Raw genomic sequence first — 24711 nt, 5'->3', positions numbered from 1 at the left:
TGAGAGGGGGAAAGAGGGAGAGAGAGATGGGAGGAGGAGGAGAAAGTGAGAGAGAAAGAGAGGGAGAGAGACGGGGGTGAGAGGGGGAGAGAGAGAGCGAGAGAGGGAGAGAGGAGGGGGGGAGAGAGCGAGAGAGAGGGGGAAGGAGTAGGAGAAAGTGAGAGAGAGAAAGAGAGGGGGAGAGGGAGAGAGAGGGGGGGTGAAGGGGGGATGGTACATCTCTCTCTTATGACTCTGAAGTTGAACTGCTTTTTCTTTTTCTTTTTTAAAGAGTGATTTTGTGATTTGTTGAATCTGATTGCTGCGTGCCAAAAGAGAGCAGGAGACAGATTAAGGGAGAACGGTTCATCTCCTCTGATTGTTGGTCTCTCTCCATCCAAGAAACTGCGAGAAAGAAAGAGCGAGAGAGAGAGAGAGAGAGAGACTGAGGCACTGACGTGCTAACACTGAGAGACTGTCACTGCAATAATGATTGTTTTTTTTTTTTTTTTATAAAAATGAGACATATTTTTAGCAATGTAATTAAATTACGTATGTGTTTTAAAAATAGAGAGCACAGTTCTGTCAGGGCCCGGCTCATGCTGTGTTTGGGCCCCGCTTCAGAGGAGATCCGCCGACTGTTGACCTTGGACCAGGTTTCCCCCGACCTTGGCCTGACCGTGTCCACTGTGAGCCAGAAGCCCAGACTGATCCCAGATCAGTGTGTCGCCCTCAGGGTGGCCTTAGTCAAACGGGCCCAGCTCACGGGCCGCAGCAGAGCGCTGGAGAGGCCCGCGTGTTTGTCTATCGGCCCAGACCGATGTGTCATATAGACGTGGGGTTCCCGCAGTCTGGGGAAGAGGGCGCCCCCCCCCCCCTTGGCCTGAAGCCCAGATGTGGAGGACTGCTGTGGTGCCTCTGCCTCACACAGCCTGGTCCAGGAGAACCACAGGGTTCTGCTGGCTTTTTGTTCTCTACTCACATTCAGCAGCCAATAACGATCGCAAGAACATGCGCGATCGGTTGCTTTGATTGGTCAATTAAGTGCTAGAAAACTACAATACCCAGGTGGCCCTGCTGCTCACCTGGTCCAGGGTTGTAGAACCACATTATAAGGAAACTCTTCACATCTGAAACCTGCTCCTTTTTAGTTCTCCCTCACTGTGTTCTGTGCTACATCCTCCACCTTCTGTGTTACATCAGCTGGGGAGAGTGATCAGTAAAACTTTACTGGACCTATATGGCATAAAGCTTATGACATTGTCATAAGCATGACTTAACACCTGTTGCAGCCAACCATATCAGAATGCTACAGCTCATGACAAATGCCACATTATCGTCATAATGTATGCAAAAAATAAAATAATAAAAAAAGATTTGAAATATATGCTGCAAAATGATTACATCCCTGGCTATGACACGTGTTATGTCATGCTTATGACAGTGTTATGTAGGCTTTATGGCATATAGGGACATATTACATGACGGACCACATGTCCGTAGCTCACTAGACAGATTCTGACACTCATTGAGCCATTGAGCTTCCAGAAATGTGTGTGTGTGTCTGTGTGTGTGTGCGCTTTTTCAGGGACAGAAAAGGCAGCTCCTGAACACTGGATTGTATTCAGGCAACACTGTCCACACAAATCTTCAAAGTTCCGTTCAAATAATGGGAGCCCAACTGCTCAGTTTTATGAAAGATGTGAAGCTTTATAAAGAGCCTCTTTTTCTGCCCCTGTGACGCAACAGCTCAGACTTGTGCATCCAGTTATTTCATTGAAATAAAGAGGCTTTTTTATAACCGTGTTTACTTTATGAGAATAGACACCATGTCGTGACCTTGCAGAATGAAAGTGATGTACCTTTTCCTGATCTGAAATGTTGCCAGTCATTGTAGCTCTTTGCAGTTTCACTTTGTGATGTTCATCCATCTTGAGCTGGAGCTGAGGCTCTTGACAGGCTTGCATTTTAGGGTGTATCTGGGTCAAAAGGAAACCTACACAACTGCGTCCTGTGCACTGCCTGTCCGCAGTCAGTGTGCATAGGAAGTGTACTCATAGACTGTGTTAGAGAAAATGATCTCTGCTTTGTAAACTAGGAAGCTGTTTCTGCTCCAATATGTTATGCGGGTGAAAAAACAACCAACAAACACACACACACACAATCACACTCTCATATGCTGTGTATCTACCGTTAGGCTCTGAACAAGCACACATTATGGACATTATACTGTGTTTTAGACAGTGGGTTTACCAGCGAGTCTTCTTTCTACTGCTGAATCGACACACCATCATTCTTAATATATTTCTATGGTTCCATCTTTTTCAAAGCAGTTGCTATGCCAACGCAACAGCCAGTAAAGTAAATTCCATCCGCCTTAAACAAAGAGATAATGTCAAGTTACTTTTTGAAAAGGTTCAAAGATTTTTAACTTTCAGTTTGTGTTTTTGAAATAGATTTCTTTTATTTTTATGTTCCATGCATTTTGGATTAAATAGCAGATGGTAGTGGGGCCCATCCACACTCTAAAAAAGGGCCTCAATGGAAAAAGCCATCTCTGTGTGCCATGCTTAAATACTGCTTGTCCAGATAAAATTTCATCCCCTCCTTTATTTATGATTAGAATTGAATAACACTTTGTATAGGAGGGATTGGTGGTACATTCTCAAATATAATTGTAAAGATATCCATATAATTATGCACATTTTTTTTCATATAAACTGATAATAAACTTGTGTCTTAAACTACCCTGAGTGTTTCGTAAGGAGGAGACCTTATTGTCCCACCACCACTGTCATTTTAATAAGCATAAACTAATCCTTGCATTCTGAAGGAGCTTTTTTTGTGTCATGCGAGATTGTGAAAGCAGTGACCTAATTTTCCAGATTACCGTACTCTGCAAGTGTAAACTCAGCAGGATGTTTAAAATAAATTTTTTTAAAAACCCCAAAGCCTGAGTGTCCCATCTGTGTCATTAGCTAGAAGTCAGCAAGTCAAACAAACAAAAGAAAAAAAATTGGGAACTCAATACTAAAGAAAATCTCTTCTTTATTTTCAGAGCTGACAGTTCACGGCTGCAACATCTGTCTTAACCGGTTGAAAAGATTCCAGTAAGATGTTTAAAGAGTGTCGAGATGGCGGCAGACTCAGTCATTTTAATGTCCTCTTGGTCCCGCCCCCTTAAAGACTTCCTGTTGGGCAGTGTGTGTTGTGACCTCCTTATAAAAAGAGCACGCTCAGTTCTGACGAGGTGTAGGACATGGACAGAGGCGACCGGGGCGGAGGGGGGTGTTTGGGGTAAAAACAGCTGAAGTTTAATTCAGCCGTGGATGTTTTAGCAGCTGTGGCTGTTCATGTTCAGGAGTTCACAGCATGAAAACTGGCAGGAGGAGGAAACTGCCGTCCTGGATTGTGCAGTAAATTTAGCTTCTGTCCTGCACCTCTACTTCCTCTGTGCGTCCCCTGTGCGTAAGTAAACAAATTAACTTCCCCTTCCTCCTTGCCCCCATCATCCCACCCCACCCCCCCGCCCCCATTCCCAGTCTCAGTCCCAGTCTCAGAGGGCCAGTTCGACTGCCTCAGACCCCACCCCCTCGCATGGAGACATCTTTGATATCGACATGGAGACGCCGCCACGGCAACCATTCTCATGTGGCCCGGGCCTAACTGCCATTCAGAAGTGTCAGCACCCCGGGTGTCCATGGCGACCCACCCGATAACCCACAATTCCCTTCAGCCTCACAGCAGCTAACTGTCTCAAAGGTCCCGGGACAGCGCTTCCCAAACTGAGGGTCATGGGGACGGGGAGGGGCACGAGTCTGGCTTCAGTGCTGACCAATCGGGCGGTTTGACTCGGGCAGCCACGACGAAACAAACAAAAACCGCATCCATGGAAACGCAGTCACGTGCCTCGGAAAGATCAAAGGCTACAGCAGGACCAATAATAAAAAGAACGGAGGACGCCCGTGAGTCTCCTCCCCCACCCCCGGCCCCCGCCTGATTTGCCTGCGAGCGAAATTATTTGGCAGTGAAATGAGAGGGGAGCGCGAGGGGGTTCGTCACTCGGACAGAGACTGTCCCGGAACCCCGCCCCGCCCACAGTGTCCCGATGGCCAGCGCACCACCGCGGGGTCCTCATTTCACTGTAAAATGAGGAACCGCTGCCCCCGCGCACCGCTACCAACGCTAACGGCGCTAACAGAGCCCTCATTGTCCCGAAGCCACGGCACAGATTCTCCACGCAACACCAGACGCTCCGCCTCTCAGCGTTTCAGCCTCCATTTTGACACTTCGTTTTTTGATATCTTTTTGAAAATTCACCAAGAGGCTTTGAAACTCCTGCTGTAGTTTAGAAAACTGATAGAATGGAAGCCAGGAGCCCGGCATCTCCAAGTCTGCAGTGTATGTGGTTACGAAATAACATGTACCTTTATTTTGAGTCTGTGTGAAATATGCTCACCTTCCTAATTTTAGGGTATGACTCCCCAGTCCTTCCTTGGCCATACATCATTGAACAGATACAATTTAATTTTATTTGCACAGTGCTTTTCAGAAACCCTGTCAAAAAGACGCTTTATAGAAAAACAGCCATGAGAACAAAATGAGGAAAGACCAAGCCCGGACCCCCCCCCCCAAAAGACATCAGCAAATGTAGGGAGAAAAAAGTCCCCAGGGGGAACAAAAACATGCTCGCTCTTGTTTGTGAAGTTCTAATCCAACCAACAGCGCAAAGAATTTTCCGGAATTTGTCAGGTTGACCTTGGCCTTGCTGTGGGGGAGTAGGGTGCCGGAATTCCTGGGATTCCACTACTGGGGGGGCGGTGGCATTGGGGGGGGCACATACCCAAAACGCAATGCTGCCTTAAACGCCCCCGACCCAACAGATGAGCCCATACTGATTTACACCAGGTGGGAATAACAACATACAAACAACTCAGACTTCACAAGAGCCTGACATGGACACACACACACACACACACACACACACACGTATATACACACACAGGGGGGTAAGGGTCTCCATGCTGACTCTGTGGAGACTCAGAGGGGGTTCTGGGTAAGGGTAAAGAAAGGACACAGCTCTCTGTAATGACACATTTATTCAGTGACCATTACAGTCCAGGACCGTGCGAGTCTCACAGAAACACACACCTCTACATTTAGCCAGTAGCGTTCGTTCGGCACAAACACGGTGTACAATAATTCACATTAACATACCCTTCAAAATTTCACCACTGAAGAAGCTTTAGTTCTGCGTTAGCGTAAACTCCCCATTTGGCTAAGCGTTACAGACCACACAAATTCACCGGCGGTGTTTTCAGTCTCACAAATGGCAATAATAATTAATTATTAATCAACCAGGAAGGAGCATGGAGAGCTCCCTTCTCTTAATCGCTGTCCTATGGACACACAAGGTGGGTGGGGACTACAATCAACAGCCAATCAGCTGTAAGCATTATACTTTCTGTAAAGTACCATGGAGTCTGTACGACCTCGGTTTAGCGTCTCATTTGAAAGACAGCATCACCTACAGCACAGTATCCCCATCCCTGCACCCTGGCTTGGGCCAGTGGGCGGAGCGCCCCCTACTGGCCCACCAATCCCTCTACGGCCTGCAACCTGGTTTTCTCAGATTGTCTCTTGTCCAGGTACAAACCAAGCCCAACTCAATGCAGACTGGCTTACAAAGAGATATAGGGGCTGGCAATCCACACAAAACATAAAATCACATCCCATATTAAATGAGGAAAATCCTGGGTATTTAAAAAAAAATCCATTAATCACATCTGTAAATTATGAAAAAGAAAGCACAAGCACCACTGTAAATGCTGTTTACATCAGCATAAAACATTGATAAGACTAAATTTCTGTTGAACGGAATTGCCATACTCTTCATGTACAGTCGTGTAATATGATACAATTGCAGGTCATGTAATACGATAGAGTTACAGGTGATACATGGAGGTAGAGAAGCCTATGACACTTTAGCCACGACTTCTAGCGTTGAAATCTTAGGAACTCCATAAATAGCTTCCGGCCAAAAACACCAAAAAAAAAAAAAAAAAAACTACAAGATTTACACTGTACAGTGTACACTGTAGTGACTGCATCGTAAAAGTAGCAGCTACAGGTCAAGAGAACAGTTTTCAGAAAATCTCTGCTGAAATGGTAATGATAATAATAAAAATAATGGCTGTTTTTTAAAAGCGCATTTAGAACGTCATCAGTCAGCTTGGCATTCCACAAAGGTAAAAACGCACCTGCCTACACTGCCAGCGGAGAATGGAAACTCACGGCAACCGAACGACCGTGAGCCAACTTCACTCCTGCCCTGGACTGAAATGTAAAAACTCTTTAAATAATTTTAAAATAATGCTCACACTTCGGGATTTAAACATGGCACACAAAATGATAATGATAATCACAATCACAATACTAATAATAATAATAATAATAATAATTACAATTTCCTGAGTTTCACAGATGTGCATTAGCGCATGGCATGAGCAGAGCTGTGTTCGCATTAGCAGTACATCTTTACAGACACAGCGACCATTACGGTCAGTTTGACCGTAACGACAGGAGGAGATAGCGGACATTTCTGTTTTTAAAGACCAGCGCTTCAGCGGACCTGCGCGGGATAACAGAGCAGGATGGGACCTAAATGTTAGATAGAGGCATTTTTATTTAAAAAAAAACGTGGAGACGCTTAAATTAATTGTGCTGAAAAACACATGAAACCAGCGGCTCTCCAGGGGAGGAGTTTGAACTACAGAAGCCACCCAAAGAAATGAAAGAGGAAGCAACAGAGCGACAGAACAGTTCCACAAAACAAACAAAGCCTGATTATTGGAACCACAGACACCAGGAGCTCTGAGAGAGAGGAAGATACGACCGTGAGCCAAATCTTTCTCCCTGCCAGTCAGGACTTTAAATCGATGAGATTTCCATCAGGTCACACAGATAAAAACACGTTATCTTTGACTCAACGCTTCAGCTCCCAACGTGGAGTCACCGAGCAGCAGCCAACCTGAAATGTCACTGAAATAGCATTTTTTTAAAAACAAAAAACTGAAAAACCAAATGGCATACGAAAGGATAAGATGTCTGAAACACAAGGGACAGCTTTCACAGGGTGGTCCTTTATGTCCTCACAGGCCACCGCACCACTGCTTTCACAACCTTGAGATCAGGGATCTCAAACTCCAGTTTTGGAGGCCAGAAGTGTGCGATAATGGCCAGTACGTTCGAGCACTTAAGTGCTCGATACGTGTCACTGATCGAGCTGGATAATGTTTCCCCTACACATACCCATTTGTGGCAAATATCAGCATGGTCGACGCAAAATAAAGAGTTGTTCAAAAAGAACCCAAGAAAGACTTCCAAAGTGGACTGACTCCCGGAAGAGGTGGAGTTGGAGCACTCGTTTAAGACGATCCTTTTCTTACGCTCTGGTTTTAATCCATGGAGGAGCTCCTCAGAGTTGCTTTAATAACGGGATTTATGATGAAGAGGCATGTTTGGAGTCACTCAGAGATAAACCTCTGCAGAATTCTGCCACATCGACATGGCAGCGAAAGGTAACTGTGTCTTTATCTTTATCAGTGATAAATAAAAAGGGTAATCTCCCTCCCCAGTCCACGATTCCAATCTCTCCTCCACCCCCTGGTCCATGACCGCTTTTAAAATTACACCTTCAACAAAGTGTAATGGCTATATACAACACGTCACGCTGCCACAGATGAGCTCCTAACTTTGGGGAAACACTGCTAGAATCTACACAACTTATTTTTGATTGAAAGGAAATCTTGTAAACCTGCAGACACTGTGGCCCCCCGGGACTGGAGTTCGCAAATCCTGCTCTATATCCACCCCCCAGAGGAGAACATGATTTCACCATTCCTGTCCATCCACTGCCATCCTTCCTCAGATGTACACAGGTGCTCATGACATCTCTATAGGTGCAGTGAGGGAGGGGGTGTTTGAAATGGAATTGGACGACCCCCCCCCCCCCCGCCCCCAATTCACTCCTCAGGGGTAGATGTGGAACACCTGGTCTTCCACTGGCACCTTCCTCTCCGGCCCCGCCCACTCGGCCTTCCCAGGATTCCAAGGACAGGCGCGGGAGGGTGAAGAGCAGGAGGAAGAGGAGGGTGAGTAGGAGGGGCAGGGCGCATCCTCTCCCCGGCCCGCCCCTCGGTTCCCCCGTCAGAAGCGCTTGTCCTCCGGGGGGGTGGCCACCATCACCTCCTTGGTTCCGAAGTCCCAGTAGGCCGTGATGTGGAAGCCGATGTTAGAGAGGACCACAAGGTACTCAAAGAACGCAAAGAAGGTGTAGACTGGGAGAGAGGGGGAGAGAGAGAGAGAAACAGAGAGAGTGGGAGAGAGGGAGAGAGAAATGGAGAGAGACGGAAAGAAGGAGAGGGAGAGAGTGGGAGAGAGGGAGAAACGGAGAGAGTGGGAGAGAGGGAGAGAGAAATGGAGAGAAACGGAGAGAGATGGAAAGAAGGAGAGGGAGAGAGTGGGAGAGAGAGAGTGTGGAAGAAAGGGAGAGAGGGAGAGAGAAAAGGAGGAGAAGATGAGATGGACAGAAACAGAGAGAGATGGAGAAAAGGAGAGGGAGAGTGGGAGAGAGGGAGAGATGGAGAGCGAGCGAGTGAGTGAGAAGGAGGGAGAAACAGACAGTTATCAACTTATTAAATCTACCTATCAAAACATTGTGATTCTTGTTATAAGTTATCATTTTTAACAGACGTACATGTTCGGGGTTTTCAGCTGCATGACTCCCGAGTCATGTCCAATTAAGTTGGCTGACCACATCAGAACAGCTAACCATCCCTCTAGCTCTACCAGCGATGGAGGGAATACGAGAGAGAGGTGCGCAGCAGAGAAAGAGAGGGAAGGATAGAGAATAAGAGCCTGAGGGGCCGCACTCACTTCCTGGGTCACAGTAGCTGTTGTGCCACCGGTAGAAGTAAGCGGCAAACAGGCAGGACATTATGTTGAAGGCGAAGAGCCATTTCTTCCACAGGTACGACGTCTGCTCCTGCGCAGAGAGACGAGGGGTGAGCCGCCTCAGTTCAAATCGCCAATAAAAACGGACAAAATCACCCATACACAAAATCACCATCTCTGTTCAAAATCACCCATACACAAAAACACCACATCTGTTCAAAATCACCCATACACAAAATCACCATCTCTGTCCAAAATCACCCATACACAAAATCACCATCTCTGTCCAAAATCACCCATACACAAAATCACCCATATACAAAAACACCATCTCCATTCAAAATCACCCATAAACACACAAAAACACCATTCACAATTAGACATGACAGTATATTAATTTAGCAGATGCTCTTATCCAAAGCAACACAGAAGGACCAAGAAGACCAACACAAGGACTTTCTCAGCCAACGGTTCAGATGTGTGCGTGCGTGTGTGTCTGTGTGTAACCTGTAAGACATCTGTGTAACTTGTGAGAGATGCGTTTATCAGTGTAGAATCAGTTTGAGGCGTGGCGCTCTTTGTGCATAAAAGCCATCCGTGATGCGGTTATGTCTGTTACATGTCCTCTGTGACAGGCGTGCTCAAACAGGAAGCCGCTCTTGCACTCTGACACTCAAACGCACAGCGGCTTCCTGTTCTCCTGGCTCGGAGGCCCGTCCCAGCAGGGCGCTGGCTAGCCCAGTTTCTGCACGGGCCAGGCACGCTCTGGCACTCTTACAGGTCCGGAGTCTTGAGACACGAGGTCTCGCCCCGCTCTGCTCAGACAGGAAGTCCTGCGCGCGGAGGACGCCTGCTGCAATCTGCACCCCCTTTCCTCCCCGCGCCACGCTGCAAGCCTGCAGCGACCGCAACGCAGGCGGCCCAACCGCGCGTCTCCACGGGCGACTGCCGTCAATCGGAGAGCCGGGCCAATCGGGTGGAACCCCCCCATCTCCTCCAGCATGCATCTGCAGCACCGGGGACTGCACAGATGCCAGATCAAAGCCAATGCCCTCCATGCACTTCCATAAACACCATAGAGTGCATGTCTCTCAGTGAGAGCTACTGAGGAAGAGTAGGTAACCCGACAAACAATACGACTTCCTCCAGATAACATTAATATCAAACAAGGACCTGCAACCGCATAAACACACACACAGAGACACACACACACACACACACACACACACACACACATGTACACACACAGACACACAAACACACGCACACACATATACATACACGCACACACATACATACACACACACACATATACATACACACACACACATACATACACACACACACACACATATACATACACACACACACACACACACAGGCCCAGACACACACACACGCTCACACATACACACACACATGCAAACACAAACACACACACATACAACACGGACCAACAGACAGATACACTTACACACACAAACACATGCATGCGCATATACATACACACACAAACACACACACGGGCACAGACACACACGCGCTTACACATACGCACACACACATGCAAACACAAACACACACATACAACACAGACCAACAGACAGACACACATACACACACAACCACACGCATGCATATACGCATGTACACACACATACGCACACACACGTGCGCACACACAAGCACAAACATGCACTCACACACACAGGTTGCTGATATACTCATCAATTTGTCACATTTTCATCAGTTTTTATGTGGAGATTCACTGGAGAACCAAGTAGACAGAATGACCCTACTACTGTACCAAGTGGATATCCTTCAGTACTTGGAACTACACTAATTATAGTGTTAGTACACTTAGTACTAATATACTTACTACTAGGACAGCCTTATGAAACTGCTAATCTTTACATGCAAAGATAATAATGGCTATTTAAAAAAAAACAAAAAAAAACATTTGGCCACGTTAGCATTTGCAGTAACCTTTAGACTTCAGGCACCTCAGCCTAAAGATGCAATCAGTGATAATAGCTCAATACTGCCCCCCAGTGGTGACACTACTGCCATTTACCGTGAACTTCAAAAAGCACAGCCAGCAGCTGATCCTCCAGCGCACCCGATACCTTCACCAGTGAATAAATTACATCACAGAAACACAAAGACCACAGCGGCCATTGGGATTAGTCCCTCAGAGCCAGTGCCCACAGCACACACAGGTCGGCGTGAAGCTTTGATCTGAAGCTCAACATGGCGTCTGCCCTGTTTTCAAAGGTGAATATTAAAGGGAACCAAGAGGAAGATTAAATGCATTGAGGGGACACTACAATAGGGCGCACACAATAGCACAGGAAAGATGATGTCACCACGCCTCACAAATGTTGGGACACTGAGGGAGTTTCTGAGACCAACAGTTTTTGTTTTTTTGTTTTGTTTAAAAGTCATGCAAAATTACCCGTGGTTCCAAATTCCTGAGAATGCCAGGACTTTTACTTCTTTTGAATACTGGGTCAATCGATTGCTTGAAAAGCCTGGAGGCTTTGTAACGGTTTTTGCGATTACCAACCTCTGCTTTTGGTCTTTTGTGATCATTCATACTGGTTCAGCACTGGGAAGAGTTCTGGGGTTTGAAAGCAGACTGTTCACACCCTGTCCTGGTGGGATCTCAGTCCCAATTAGACACAATTAGACGCACCAACAGACGCGCTCACGCACACACACAGACACACACACACGCACAGAGACTCACGCACACACGCATGTACACACATACACACACACACATCCACACACAGACTCACGTAGACACACACACACAGACTCATGTACACACACGTACACATACATACACAAACACACACGCACACAAACAGACGCATGTACACACACACACACAGACACACAGAAATGCACACACACACACACACAGATGGTAGATTACTGTACCTCAGGACTAAATGAGTACTTCTTAATGACCTGCCAGAGCCTGCAGGTGACGGCCATGTGCACAAGCGCGCAGGCGATGAAGATGATGAAGCCGTTCTTGTGCACATCTGGGGACGACGCAGCAGAGCACACACACGTGAGTGACATCACCGTAAAGTCAGCAGCCAATACACACCCAAAAATCAACTTCGGATGGGCCGACAGTGTAATTACCTTATTCAGTGCTGAGTAACAGTAGGGTCTCGTTGGAGGAGACGTAGGTGAGCAGTAGTGTAAACTCACCGTAGGTCTCGGAGGAGACGTAGGTGAGCAGTAGTGTAAACTCACCGTAGGTCTCGTTGGAGGAGACGTAGGTGAGCAGTAGTGTAAACTCACCGTAGGTCTCGTTGGAGGAGACGTAGGTGAGCAGCAGCAGGCCCAGGTTCTCCCCCAGGGCGCTGGCCAGGGTGAGGCAGCTGAGCAGCCATTCGGCCCAGCGCTTGGCGAAGCGTCCGCGGTAGAAGTTGAAGTAGGCGATGGCCACCAGGAACCTCGGGGCGGAGTGCAGGCCGATGCACACCCGCCAGATGTAGCGCTCGGGCGTCTGGCTGATGGAGGCGCTGATGGAGGGGAGGTAGTTTGGGACCTGAGGGGGATAAGAACACACAAGCTTCAGGCCTGAAACCTCCCTTCATTTTCCCCCCCCAATACCTGAGTGCCCCAGGAGGTGGGCCAGCATCAGATAACAGGAGTTTACAGGATTATTATTCTCAAAAACACTGTCCAACTCCTCGCTAATCTAAACCCCCCCCACCCCCACCCCTGCCATGCAAAATGGCTGCCGTGCATCAACCTGGTGTGTGGTCGTCACCCTTCTCATGAAAGGTACTATATAAAGGCAATGTATTATCACTATTTGTCAGGGCGGGGCGCGGTAATGGACCCAAAAGCAGAGTGCCAAAAACACAAAACTCCAAAATGGGGAAAACTAGACTTTAATAAGTAAAAAGGGAACAAAGGGAACTCGCAGGGCGATACTTACAAAGAAAATCCTACAAAAAAGCAGGAAAACAAAAATACAAAAATCCCCAAAAACGTAGGGAACAGAACAGGCAGGGAACAGGCAACAGGCAACGGGCAGGCAAGCAACAGGTAACAGGCGACGCACAAACAGGTATCAAAACCGCAAACAGGTACAGAACCGCAAACAGGTGTTTTTATATAATAATAAAATAAAAAAAATAAAATAAATAAATAAAAAAAAAGCCACAAACATGCGCAAGAATCCAGCGCCTGAGTCGGGGAAGAGGGAGACTTAAATAGAAGCGACGCAGACGAGACACAGGAGGGCACAATGAACAATCAGGCCACAGAGAGGGAAGGGAACACGAGACAATTAGTAACTAATAATGGGATAATGGGAAACAATAAAACAATTAACCGGACACAAAGCAGGGGTGCCGCCATCTGGCGGCCCAACCAGGAATAACAAGGGGGGAAGACACAGAACCCTGACACTATTATTATTAGTAGTAGTAGCAGCAGCAGCAGCATTTATGTTATTTTCTACTAAAGTGTTACACTAGCCCTTCTGGTTTTTAAATATTTGCCATGCATGCTTGTCAAATGAGTATCAATTGTGTCTGATATCAGGCATTTGAAGTGTAATAGTAGCATTATAACTATAAACTGTCAAATCCTCTCGCAGGCAGATTGGATTCAGATGCCATACTCCGGATAGGCTTATGCTTATGGGGGAGACCAGCTAAAGCAATAAGTTACGTTAAAATGTAATTAGCTAATGACACGTTATCTCAGGTCGGCAGTCAGGTGAGTTCTCTTAGGACTCTCTTTGCGCGTGTTCACCTGGCAGTGGGTAGCGGTCGACTCCTCGAAATGGTAAAGCAACGAGATGAGGATGCAGGAGACCAACCCGCCGAGCGCCAGGAAGACGGTGGCCACAGCGAAGATCGTGAAAGGCAGTCTGAACAGAGGTTTGTCTCGGTCCAGACCATACGGCCCTTGTAGCATCCTGCCAGCAACGCAAACGCACGGCAGGCATTAGAACGGGTTTTGGACATCGTTACATCAAGGTAGCATCACAGACAACACGAGGAAGACAAAGACTAGTCTCAGTCTGGAACATCGGACCACTTAATCAAATGTGTCACCTAATGACATAAATCCGCATGCTATTCTGAAATCTACATCTATCATTAAAGAATACTACTATGCTCAAGAGTAGCAAGTTACTGAAATAACCACAGACTTTTTTTTTCTTTTGTGACATGACATTTCTCTGTCAGAAGTTAAAGGCTTTGCGGAGAAGTGACTAAGAAATCATGGCAGCTATCCAACACATCTGAGACTGGAGATCAAATCGTTCGTAACCACATGTGAACAGCAAAAGGCCTGATATTGTAGTGAGCCTGTCCGTTGACTCTGCTGGTCAAAAGCTATGACATTTGCCTTGCTATTCTGAATAACAGTTAACATTAGCTGCTAACGCTAACAATACGTTATGTTACCATGTTGACCATCTAGCTTGCTACTAGACTACCAGCTAGTCCAGAGCAACGTAGTCTTACGTTGCTCTGGTTTCCAAGAGTGGTTAAGCATCCATTTACGTTATTATTATTTTTTCCGTTAGTTTAAGTGTTTATTCTAACGTCAGCCAACCGCGACTTCGCAACAGACAATCCCTCGCTGTGTAACTACAGCCAAGTTAGCCAGCGACACGCAGCACATGTAGGTTCGTTGGCCGTTTGAATGAACGTTAGTGCGGGGTCTTGGCTAACGTTAGCTTGTAGTTCCGTGTAACTTCACTTTTAAAAGAACGTACCACCGAACGGTACATATGCCGGCTAAAAACGAACAGAGCTTGCACTTCATCCAATCGAATAGAGGTCACAGACAGACCGTTACTTCATTTATACCAGTTTGTGTTCTGCGGTATAGGTTCATTAAATTCATAACGTTGTTTAATAGCCCACCACGATGGGCCTGAACGCTAGAGTTACTTATCGTAACCAGCCATGGCTGGACTTACCTTCCCACGGACTGCCAAGCTACGCAATGGGACGAAGATGGGTTAAGACGCAGCTACAAGGGTGTTCCCGGCTGCAGTCTAAGAATATAGCCGAGCTAGCTAGCGATCAAAATCAATAACAGAATGTAAGAACATTACACGAAGCAAAGATAGCCTAGTTGCTAGCTGAGGCAGCTGAAAATTAAATATATGCTACATAGGTAACGGTTACCGTTAGCTAATGTTGGTCATGCGAACAGCTAACAGTTTGACCATAATGCAGCAACAGCTGTTAACTGTGCCAGCTGCAAAACCCGTCATTGAAAGCATTTAACAACTAGCTGGCAAGAAAAATGAATTTTAAAAAATGCTAAGAAACTATGGCATATTTCTGAAAAGGTAGCTGGTACATTGATATTAATGTCCAATTACTGACTTTCTGCTGCAGTCTTCGTGCCGTTACATACCCGGAAGAGAACTGAATAGGGACACATGTAGTAGCCTAGTAACTACCGTTAGGTTTACGATCATCATATTAACCCTTTGAAGTCTAGTTTTTTTTTCTTCTCAAAATTCTAAGCCAGTGTTCTAAAACTCCGTTGCTTTCCGTTAACAGTCGTTATACAGTAGTTACATCTGCAATAGAATGTTCGCTTAAAAACATTCTAACCACATATTTGTGATCTAAAACCTTAAAGGGTTAAACGGGACAGTGTTAAAGAAACAAAGGGAGAATGTAGCCAGAATGTAACCAGTGCGTCCAAAAATAACCCAGCAAAATTAACAAACTACACGTCTTTTCACCATTGCTTTTTGGGAAAAGCAGTGGGCTGCAGCTTCAAATCATGGATGCTACACTGCTATTCTCCTGAGCAGTGAACATTCTCTCACGATGGCTTCAGAATACATGTGAAATCAGTAATGTGCCATAATAAACTGTGTGTTTAAATAGAAAATTGTGTGTTGTCTCCAAATTATTTTCATTTTTATTCAAATGATAAAAGATGCCATTTTGCTGGCCTAAAGCCCATTTTCACATAAAATTTAGACATCAGATGGCATTACACTCTATGACAAACTTTCTCTGGTATGTAAAGCAGTGGTACATGACCAACCTTAAATCATCATAACCCTGATCAATCTAGTGCATTGCATTTTTGTATGGGAATATATATATATATATATATATATGACACATCCCCCATTTCCCTCCAATATGCCTCTTTTTTTGTCATTTCATCCTCCCTGTCCCACATGAGCAAACTATCCTAAGCATCAATATTCAATTGAGGAATGGTCCTTCGGTCTGGATCTAGTGATTAGGTGACTGTGTAACAAAACAGAGCCCCGATCACTTGTAACCCCCAGACAAGAGCAGTGATGCCTTGGTTATTTATGTACTACAGGGCAGCAGCTATCCTCCAGGGCAGCTGTCGATTCTCCAGGCTTATGCTCATGGTAGTCCACATGAATCCACAAGAATGCCATCAATAATGCCATCAATAGCATTTTGTTTGAGACAAATGCAATTATGCAATACATGAATAGAGACATTTAGCTTTACTCCCAACTAAATGTGATTTGCTGTCAAGTCAATAATGAAAAAGATTTTGATTAAAAATAGATTCCAATACGGCTGGGTAAAGGTCAACCTTGCATTACTCAGATATTATCAAATATATATGTTTTATGTACAGCAGTGGAGACATGGAAGGATGTAGTTCAAGTCTTAGTTAAACCCACTCAGAAAATCATCTTGCCTGTTTTAATGTGGGTGTGATTCATTGTGACTCACCCACTGGGTAGAAAGATGTGAGTCGTGACTTTCCAGTTAAGACAAAGACATTTGCAAGGGGTGGCTAGCATGAAAGTACTTAGGTGTCCAGCAGAAGGGAAATTTCCTCAGAGATAAAAAAAAAAACGTCAGGATCATAGGTTCCAATCAACACCCCGAAACTGGTCTAAACTGAAACACACCTGTAGTGTCAGAATTGGGGAACATGAAGGCAAGCAAAGATTATAGTTGCCAGGTTTTTTTGAGCGAAGGCCGAATTGACCAATCACGGGCGATGTTTCATGCCTCGCGTAAATTTTGCAAGTCTCGCGTGATTATGTTCCTTAACTGTTCGCTCCTGGCGTCACGAACGAAAGTGAATTACGCAGTTTTCCTCCTCGCGTTACTGCGGGCGAGAAACGAGTACCAGAGAGCTAAGTTGACGTTTCATACAGTTTCTTTGCATTTCGCAAGAGTATACGGAATATTCTCAGCGGAGAATTAACCTGGGACATCAACTGATCATCCAAACACTAGCTACAGTAAGTTAAGCCGGTTGCACGTCGCCGTGGTTGTCTAGCTAGCTGTGTAGCTAATGTCTTTAGCCTGATTGTATGCTAGCGAGTGTGGTTGAAGCTTCATTAGCTTTCAAAACTTAGCTGGCCAGTTTAGGCTGTATTCATTTTAATTAGTTTACTCTCTTGACGTGGTGTCGCAGGTTGTCTGTATGCTCCTAAACATTGCTAACCAGCTAGGTGGCTGTAGCTTCGTAGCTAGTTAATGTATTATGTGTTAGTTAGACGATAACATAGTTCCCAGTAGCTTAGCTAGTCTACACCAGCTGTAATGATAATTACATTTTCCGGTTAACGCCAAGTTACTCCAACTTGGCTGGACATTTCCGTATATTTTCACGAATGTTGGCTTGTTAAGTTGGGTAACTGTTGACATTTAACGTTTAACGTTACAGCTCCACACTTGGAATTGTATCTAAGTCTCTAAAATAGCCAAATAAAGACGACTAACGTTGGCTCTAAGCATGTAATTTTGCAGCTAACGTTAGCGCCTAGCTAGCTTCTGGTCGCTAACGCTAGCTGTGTTTATCTTTAGCAGTGGCTAAGCTAGCCAGCGTCAGTCCTCTGTTCAGGATAGCTAGCTAGCTAGATTTTTTTAAACCGGTTCTGCCCGGTTTGCTCCAGCTTGACCCGAAATGCACTGGTATAACTAGTTTGGTATTTGTTTTGTGTTTTTGTTAATGGAAATAACATGTTGTAATTTTCCGTACCAAGTTGCTGCCGTTTTACGTTTAGCTTTATGGCCGATGTTGATCTCGTAAGGCCGCCCGCCTGGATTCTGGCGCCTCTTCTGCCCACTTGCTTGGTCTTTGCTGTCTGGCTAACGATAGCTTATCACGTTTATACACCTGGGGAAAATGTGACAACATGATCAGCTACCTTATATTCTAGTCTTTTAAAAGCAGTCTGCTAGACTAACTGTATTTAAATTGTCTTCGGAATTTGCCTGTTTTCCGGTATAAATGTGTAATTGTCTAGATGTCTGCACGTTTGAGAGTGACTGGGATTGTGTGACGTTAGCTTAGCAACCAGCACATGCATGACACGGTGTCATCACACCTGGTCTGCCAGACTAATCCGTTTAGCATGATGAGTAACTGGTCAGCTAACCAACTCGCCATGTTTAGACCGATGACGACGGTTTCAGTGTTTCTGAATAGGTTTTAGGTAAGTCGGCACAAGTCAACATCTCTTGCACGCCTTTTTGTATCCGTCTTTTCAACTTGTTGTCGTATTTGTTGTTGCAGTATATTCTTTCGTATATAGCTAGTAGAATGTAGAATTGTCATTGACTGCTAACATTTTCGGTGAATGTCAGTGACCAATGTATAGCAACAGGCATAATCGGCTATCGGGGGTTGCGTCAAATTAACACTGCTCAAGAAGGTGTTAAAAATGCTGGATGTGAATCGATAAACCGTTACGTACCGACTAATATTATATTTACCATTGTGGTAACTCGGGATCACGTAAAATGTAATTTAGTATTTCTGTTTCCCCATAAACAAAACGCGGCTTAGATTGGATCTTGGCATGTGTGTATATATTGGTTAGACATTAGGGTGGTCTTCCTGTCTGGTTCCCTTGGAAATTGTTAACCTCATATGACCCCCCCCCCTCCTTTTTTCCCCCCATAGACGCATGCAGTCCGGATAGTGAAAACAGAAGATGTTCAACAAATCTTTCGGCGCCCCGTTCGGGGGCGGCACCGGGGCGTTCGGCACTTCGTCCACGTTTGGTCAACAGAGTAAGTCCGCTTGGAAACAAATGACGTTTGCTAATTAAAGTTACTGTTGCCTGTGGGTTTGTTAGACAGACGGCTTGCTTGTAGAGAACAGCGGCTTTGGACCCAGGAATTCTCCCGAAATCTTTGCTCGATTGCCGTGTTGCAGCCAGAACAGGCAGATTTCCTGCGGCTGCGTTTAAAATTGGAATGAGTCTGGGTCTCCAGCCAACTGTCTCTCGCTTCTTTTAGCTGCGATTTAAAAAGGCAGTTGGTGGCCACCCTGCACTGTCTTGTCGTGTGCCTCTCTTGCAGACACTGGTTTCGGAGCCACGGGTGGTTTTGGGGCCTCTGCCTTTGGGGCCACTAACAGCACCGGGGGACTGTTTGGTGCCACGCAGAACAAGCCAGGTTTGCCTCTTTCCTCCCCCTCCGGCCAGCAGTCCTGCCAGACGCTCTGCCGAAAGCCGCCATTGTTTTTTAAAATTTTTTAAAGGGGGCGGGGCCAGGGCAGCTGCCCGCGTGCAGCCTCTTTACACCTGATGTACCTGCCCTTACACCTGCCCCGCCCCCAAACCTAGGCCCTAAACCAAGCTGCGTCTTAATTGGCTGCGGCAGCGGCTTTTGGCACAAGCCTGGTGACAAAGGACCAAACCGGCCTTCTGTCAACATCATCTCTTCACCTTCTGTCCCTTCCTTCTGGTTTTATTTGTTTCATCGCTCAAGTACGGTCTGAGAATTAAGAGTTTTGCCCAGTGGTTGGTGATAGTTGGTTGTTGTTATCATGCTGATCAAAGGAAAAAATAAGTTCTGTTCTTATTAACTGCCTTCTTGTGGGATAGAAAGATGTCAAAAGATTGTCAACAACTTATTTCTGCACTAGATTGTTCAAACAGCCCTTGTGGCCGGATAAATATGGAAAAAGAATAGGCATATATTGTATGAAAAGGCATCTGTTATTTTAGTTGCTAAGGCAAAGCTTAGTTTTCCATTATAAAAATGCCAGTGCTCTTGTAATGAAACTTGACCAGATATTTTACACTTGCTTTGTATTGTCTGAAGCTGGATGCTATACAGGTGTATGATCTGTCATATGCCCATGGTATTTGTGTCTTGTTATCACAGTGTTGGTTTCCTCCCAGACCTGGATGTGCTGGTTGTCCACGTGGCTGTTGCTTTGGCGAAGGAGTGCAGTTCTTTGTGTGCGGCATTGTTTACATGTTATGTATATTGACACATTGTGCTCAGTGCATTGAGGTACATCGTGTTGTTTAATGCCAGGTAGCTTTTTATGTGTGTAATTTCCACGTTTGCATTACTCGACAAATTGCGCAGACCTTTCCTTTGTGCAGTTTTGAAGTCGATCTCTGTAGTAGCTTCACAGGGAATTTCAGGTCGCGAATCAGAGGAAAGCATGCAAAACCCTTCAGGGCTTTCCCAGGATGCACTGCAAGTGGTTGCTAGGTAAAATAGTGTGGGAAGTCCAGCAAGCTTTCCTGATTGGCTATTGCACTGGGGAATGCACTCATGGAAAACTGCGAAGTCAGGAGGTGCCCCGAGGACAGCAGGAAGCCTAGTTCTGTCTGTAAGGAGTTTTTGGAGTAGCAGCCGATGTGCTACATGCTACGTGTACGCCGCCAAGTAGTTTGCAGAGCCTGTGTTGTGCCTGGACAAGTGGAGGTTTTAGTGACAGACTGTTTGCCCTCCCTGTTTGGTCTGTGAAATTTCTGCGTAGCGGGTTTGGCTGCGTACGCTAGCGTTGCTCTCGTTGTGACACGCCCGGGCGAAGCGTTTTGGCGAAGGAGCTGACGGTGCCTTAAAACCAGAAGTTGCAGGCCCCTACCCAATAATTTTTCACTCTGTTGCCTTATTAATAAACACAACCTTCTGGGGTCGGCACTGCATGGTGTCTCCACATTCTACGGTCGGCCAGTTGAATGAGAAATGGGGTCGAGGTTGGGAATGTTTTGGGTGTTCTGTACTGGAAGAGCGCCCCTGTTGAATGAGGAATGGGACCGAAGTTGGGAATGTTTTGGGTGTTCTGTACTGAAAGAGCGCCCCTGTTGAATGAGGAATGGGGTCGAGGTTGGGAATGTTTTGGGTGTTCTGTACTGGAAGAGCGCCCCTGTTGAATGAGGAATGGGGCCGAAGTTGGGAATGTTTCGGGTGTTCTGTACTGAAAGAGCGCCCCTGTTGAATGAGGAATGGGACCGAAGTTGGGAGTGTTTTGGGTGTTTTGTGCTTAAGGGGCGCGGCGGTTGTGTGATGTGTGACGTGTGGTGTGGCGTCGAGCCACACGCTGATGTCTCTAACCACCCCTGTAATGCTTTACTTTCCTGAAAGTGGTGACAGCAAACCCTCAGCCCAGCTTCACTGGAGCGGGTCGAGGAGGTAAGCACGGGCTGCCACGCGGGTCACCATGGGGGTGTTCTGGAATGAGCGAGAGAGCGAAAGAAAGAAAGAAAGAGATAGATGGAGGGAGGGAAGGGGGAGGTCTGGGGGAGTGTGATCATGTAGGCCGGCACAGGCCGCAGAGGCGAACCCTCAAAGCAAAATTCTGCCAGTGTGAGTGAAGTGATGCCAGGCAGATTTTTGATGACCTCCACAACACCTGATAGCCGTTTGCACACAAGCGATACTGTAGGGCAAGTGCTGCTGGGTAATGTAGTTTTTTGGGTTACTTGGATTTCCCTCACCCGCAAAACCGCACTCTGTTCGGGAGCACATTAATATAGTGAATTAATTGCCGCTTTAACATCACAGGCCTGTGGAAAAACCAGCCAGCTGCTGAGTTCTGTTCACTCGGCAAGTAGGAATAACTGACTTGTTACAGCTACGATAGCAGGTCAGCCAGTATAACACAGTAGCATAGCTGGTATCGCTCATTTCATTTTATTTTCTTTTGAATCAGTTAGGATTAGTTTGCCTTCATGCTGAAATGTAAAGGAAATAAGTGCCCTGCTAGGACATTAGCTGCCCCCCCCCTTCTGTCTCCACTGTGTCTACCGTCATAAAACACGTCTTTCCTTTGGTTGCCTTGGCCACAGCCTTTATTCCATGCTATTTTTAGTCCATTGCACGTAAACAAATTTCAGTTTCTGACGTCATCTGCAACAGTTGGCCTCCCCTGCTGAGGATTGATCCAAAAATATGAAATAACGTTCGGAAACCCACTTTGAGAAATTAGAAAATAATATAGGCTAATTCAGAAGCATTTTCCGTTCATTTGTAAAAAAAAAAGGGGTTCAGACTTTGATGGGGCCATTCCTCTTGGTAAAAAAAATAACACCGAATCTCACTGCTGTTGGTAGACGCAGCTGTGTTCCTTAGGTCCAAATCCAGATGTTTAATGAGCAGGCCAGAAGGAGAAGTGTGCCAGGTTTAGCTGAGTCGTGTCAGAAAGAGAACAGCGTCCTTCCTCGGCAGCACACTGGCGTTTATAGACTCCTGTGCCCCTGACCCCTCCCGCTCTCCTCCTCTCCCCGACCCCCCCCCAGGCGGCCTCTTCGGCTCCAGCACCTTCAGCCAGCCGGTGACCTCGTCCACCAGCACCGGGTTCGGGTTCGGGGCGGCCGGCGGGACGACCAACAGCCTGTTCGGCAGCGCCGGCGCCGGGGGCGGCCTCTTCTCCCAGCAGAACAATGCCTTCGCCGCCAACAAGCCCGCCTCCTTCGGCAGTGAGTTTCCCGCCCGTTTTCACATTTGCATTGCAAGCGCGCGCGCCCGCGGGGTTCCGGATCAGCGCGTCAGACATGCGTGCGGCCCCTTACGCCAGGGGTGGGGAAACCCCGTTTCTCCGGGGGCTGCACACACGTTTACATGATCACGTGATGACGCTGCCTGAATTGCGTGCTGTCATTTCTCCTGAATGACAGCTGAAGGCTCGTTGCGTGTGCCAGCGGGAAGGGTTTTAATGGGGTGGTCTGTGTTGCTAAGTGAGCCGGGGTGATCGGTGGAAGCAAAGCCCAGAATCCCGTTTGGTCTTCCAGTAAGAGCGTTCCGCACACCCGCTTTAGACACTGGGGAAACTCCTTCAGGGGGCAAATGACAGGGTTACAGTATTAGAAGAGGAACCTGTTGTCAGGGACCTGCAGTGTTTTTGGGTTTTTACTGGTGCTGAGTAAAGTTAGGAGTGTTTAGACTGTGTGTGTGTGTGAGTGAGTGAGTGTGCCCAGCTGGGCTCTTCTGCATCGGCTCACATTGAAACTTTGTTTAGCAGCCTTTGGCACCAGCACCAGCAGCGGGGGCCTGTTTGGGACGACCAACACCAACTCCAACCCCTTCGGCGGGGCGTCAGCGTCCCTGTTCGGGCCCTCGGGGTTCACCGCCACGCAGTCGGGGACGACGCTCAAGTTCAACGTGAGTTAGCGCGGCTTTTCATTCTCATTTTTTTCGGTTCTTGTGGGTTCCCTCGTTCCTATCAGTAATTTGTCGTGTCGCACCTGTGTCCCGGGGGGTTTTCAGTCAACTCTGTTGCTCTTGTCTTAACCCATTAAGGTGTGAGGTCACAGATATGTGATTAGAATGATCTTAGCTGAACATTCTAATGCTGATGTCACAGTCGCTACTGGTAACTGAAGGCAAAGTTCTAGAACACTGGCTTAGAACTTTGTAGAAACATTCTCCTTCAAGGGGTGGCTGGTGTTTATTGTTACTAAGCCTGTGCCTTGCCCCTCCTGCAGCCTCCCTCAGGAAGTGACACGATGGTGAAAGGGGGCGTGACCACCAGCATCAACACCAAGCACCAGTGCATCACGGCCATGAAGGAGTACGAGAACAAGTCTCTGGAGGTTCGTGCTGTTGAGACGCTGAACATGCCGTTGACGGACGGGCCATGATTTTACGCCTTCTTTTTTATACGTTACTTACTAAGCGATAATTAAAAAAATAATAATAATCCTTTTGAAGTACACACAAGTATTTCCCCCTATTAGAGGGCTCAAGTGTGAGAAGGTGAGTGAGAGGGGGACTGAGTGAGTGAGTGAGTGAGAGTGAAAGCGTGGGAGGGGCAGTGAGAGAGGGGCACAGGTCATCCTGTTCCTGGGCTGGCAGTGAGACCGCAGAGCCCTGCGAGCTGATTGGCCCTCTCCCTGCTGCAGGAGCTGCGGCTGGAGGACTACCAGGCGGGGCGGAAGGGCCCCTCCAACCCCATGGCCGCCGCCACCGGCGTGCTTTTCGGGGGCGCCGCCGCGGCCACGCCCAGCACCGCCGCCGGCCTCTTCGGCTCGTCCGCCACCAACACGGGCTTCTCCTTCGGCCAGAACAAGACCTCCTTCGGAACCAGTGAGCGCACCTTTCAGTTCCTCTTTGTCAAAGCGATCTTCCTGTTTGAATTTTTAGTTGAATCCACTGTAAGGGGATATTGCGTGACTCGTACTGCCTTTTTCGGGGTTGTCCATGATGCCGGCAGGCTCTTGCTTCGTGTTTGGTCTCGTATCAGTAATGATCTCATATTTGGTATTGCGGGAAAGCAAAACCCCCGCGCAAATTGTACAGACGCGTGACCATAAGGGCCAGGAGTCTTCGCCATTCCCTAGGGTTAATGGCGGATGATGATGTCGGATGATGATGGTGGATAAAAATGGCGGATGCGGATGATATTGGCGGATGCTAATGACGATTGTTAATGGTGGACAACGATGGCGGATGCTAATGGCGGACGATATTGGCGGATGATGATGGCGGATGCTAATGTCAGATGACGATGGCAGATTCTGTTGGCGGATGGTGATGGCGGACGCTAATGGCGGAT

At 46.9% G+C, this 24711-nt stretch overlaps 2 protein-coding genes across 12 annotated transcripts in view; one reads left to right on the top strand and one right to left on the bottom strand.

The window, feature by feature from the left end:
* Positions 1-5059: 5059 nt before the first annotated feature.
* pgap2 (post-GPI attachment to proteins 2) lies at positions 5060-15525 on the bottom strand. Of its 3 annotated transcripts, XM_035435011.1 has the most exons (7): positions 15324-15518; positions 14909-15007; positions 13726-13891; positions 12208-12505; positions 11881-11987; positions 8917-9025; positions 5060-8318 (listed from the first exon to the last, which is right to left on the bottom strand). In XM_035435011.1, the coding sequence occupies exons 3-7, from the start codon at positions 13888-13890 to the stop codon at positions 8188-8190; spliced, it is 810 nt and encodes a 269-aa protein (XP_035290902.1). In that variant the 5' UTR covers position 13891; positions 14909-15007; positions 15324-15518; the 3' UTR covers positions 5060-8187. The 3 variants fall into 3 exon arrangements, with proteins under 3 accessions (XP_035290902.1, XP_035290903.1, XP_035290904.1); XM_035435012.1 differs by lacking the exon at positions 14909-15007 and having other exon boundaries at positions 15324-15525; XM_035435013.1 differs by having other exon boundaries at positions 12256-12505; positions 14909-15510.
* Positions 15526-17008: 1483 nt separating this feature from the next.
* The window catches only part of nup98 (nucleoporin 98 and 96 precursor), a 29002-nt gene continuing 21299 nt past the window's right edge, over positions 17009-24711 (top strand). For 3 of the 9 annotated variants that reach the window (XM_035432177.1, XM_035432173.1, XM_035432169.1), the window contains exons 1-8: positions 17009-17203; positions 18874-18983; positions 19275-19370; positions 21303-21350; positions 22457-22636; positions 23176-23318; positions 23642-23749; positions 24059-24242. In XM_035432177.1, the coding sequence (XP_035288068.1) occupies positions 18905-18983; positions 19275-19370; positions 21303-21350; positions 22457-22636; positions 23176-23318; positions 23642-23749; positions 24059-24242 (838 nt within the window). In that variant the 5' untranslated portion in view covers positions 17009-17203; positions 18874-18904. Of the gene's footprint in view, positions 17204-18200; positions 18404-18873; positions 18984-19274; positions 19371-21302; positions 21351-22456; positions 22637-23175; positions 23319-23641; positions 23750-24058; positions 24243-24711 lie in introns of those variants that run through there. The other 6 variants (XM_035432178.1, XM_035432172.1, XM_035432176.1 and 3 more) reach the window with 4 other exon arrangements.

Source organism: Anguilla anguilla, chromosome 9 (genome assembly GCF_013347855.1).
Source record: "Anguilla anguilla isolate fAngAng1 chromosome 9, fAngAng1.pri, whole genome shotgun sequence".
NCBI classification, from domain to species: Eukaryota; Metazoa; Chordata; class Actinopteri; order Anguilliformes; family Anguillidae; genus Anguilla; species Anguilla anguilla.
This window is presented reverse-complemented; position numbering and strand designations above follow the sequence as displayed.

Bases quoted from the DNA above. Each gene is read 5' to 3' on its own strand.
- pgap2 (XM_035435012.1), bottom strand. From the start codon at position 13,890: ATGCTACAAGGGCCGTATGGTCTGGACCGAGACAAACCTCTGTTCAGA. The intron at 11,988-12,207 runs GTGAGTTTACAC...CGTCGTCCCCAG, and splicing joins CTCCTCCAACGAGACCTACG to ATGTGCACAAGAACGGCTTC. The intron at 9,026-11,880 runs GTACAGTAATCT...CTCTCTGCGCAG, and splicing joins AGTACTCATTTAGTCCTGAG to GAGCAGACGTCGTACCTGTG.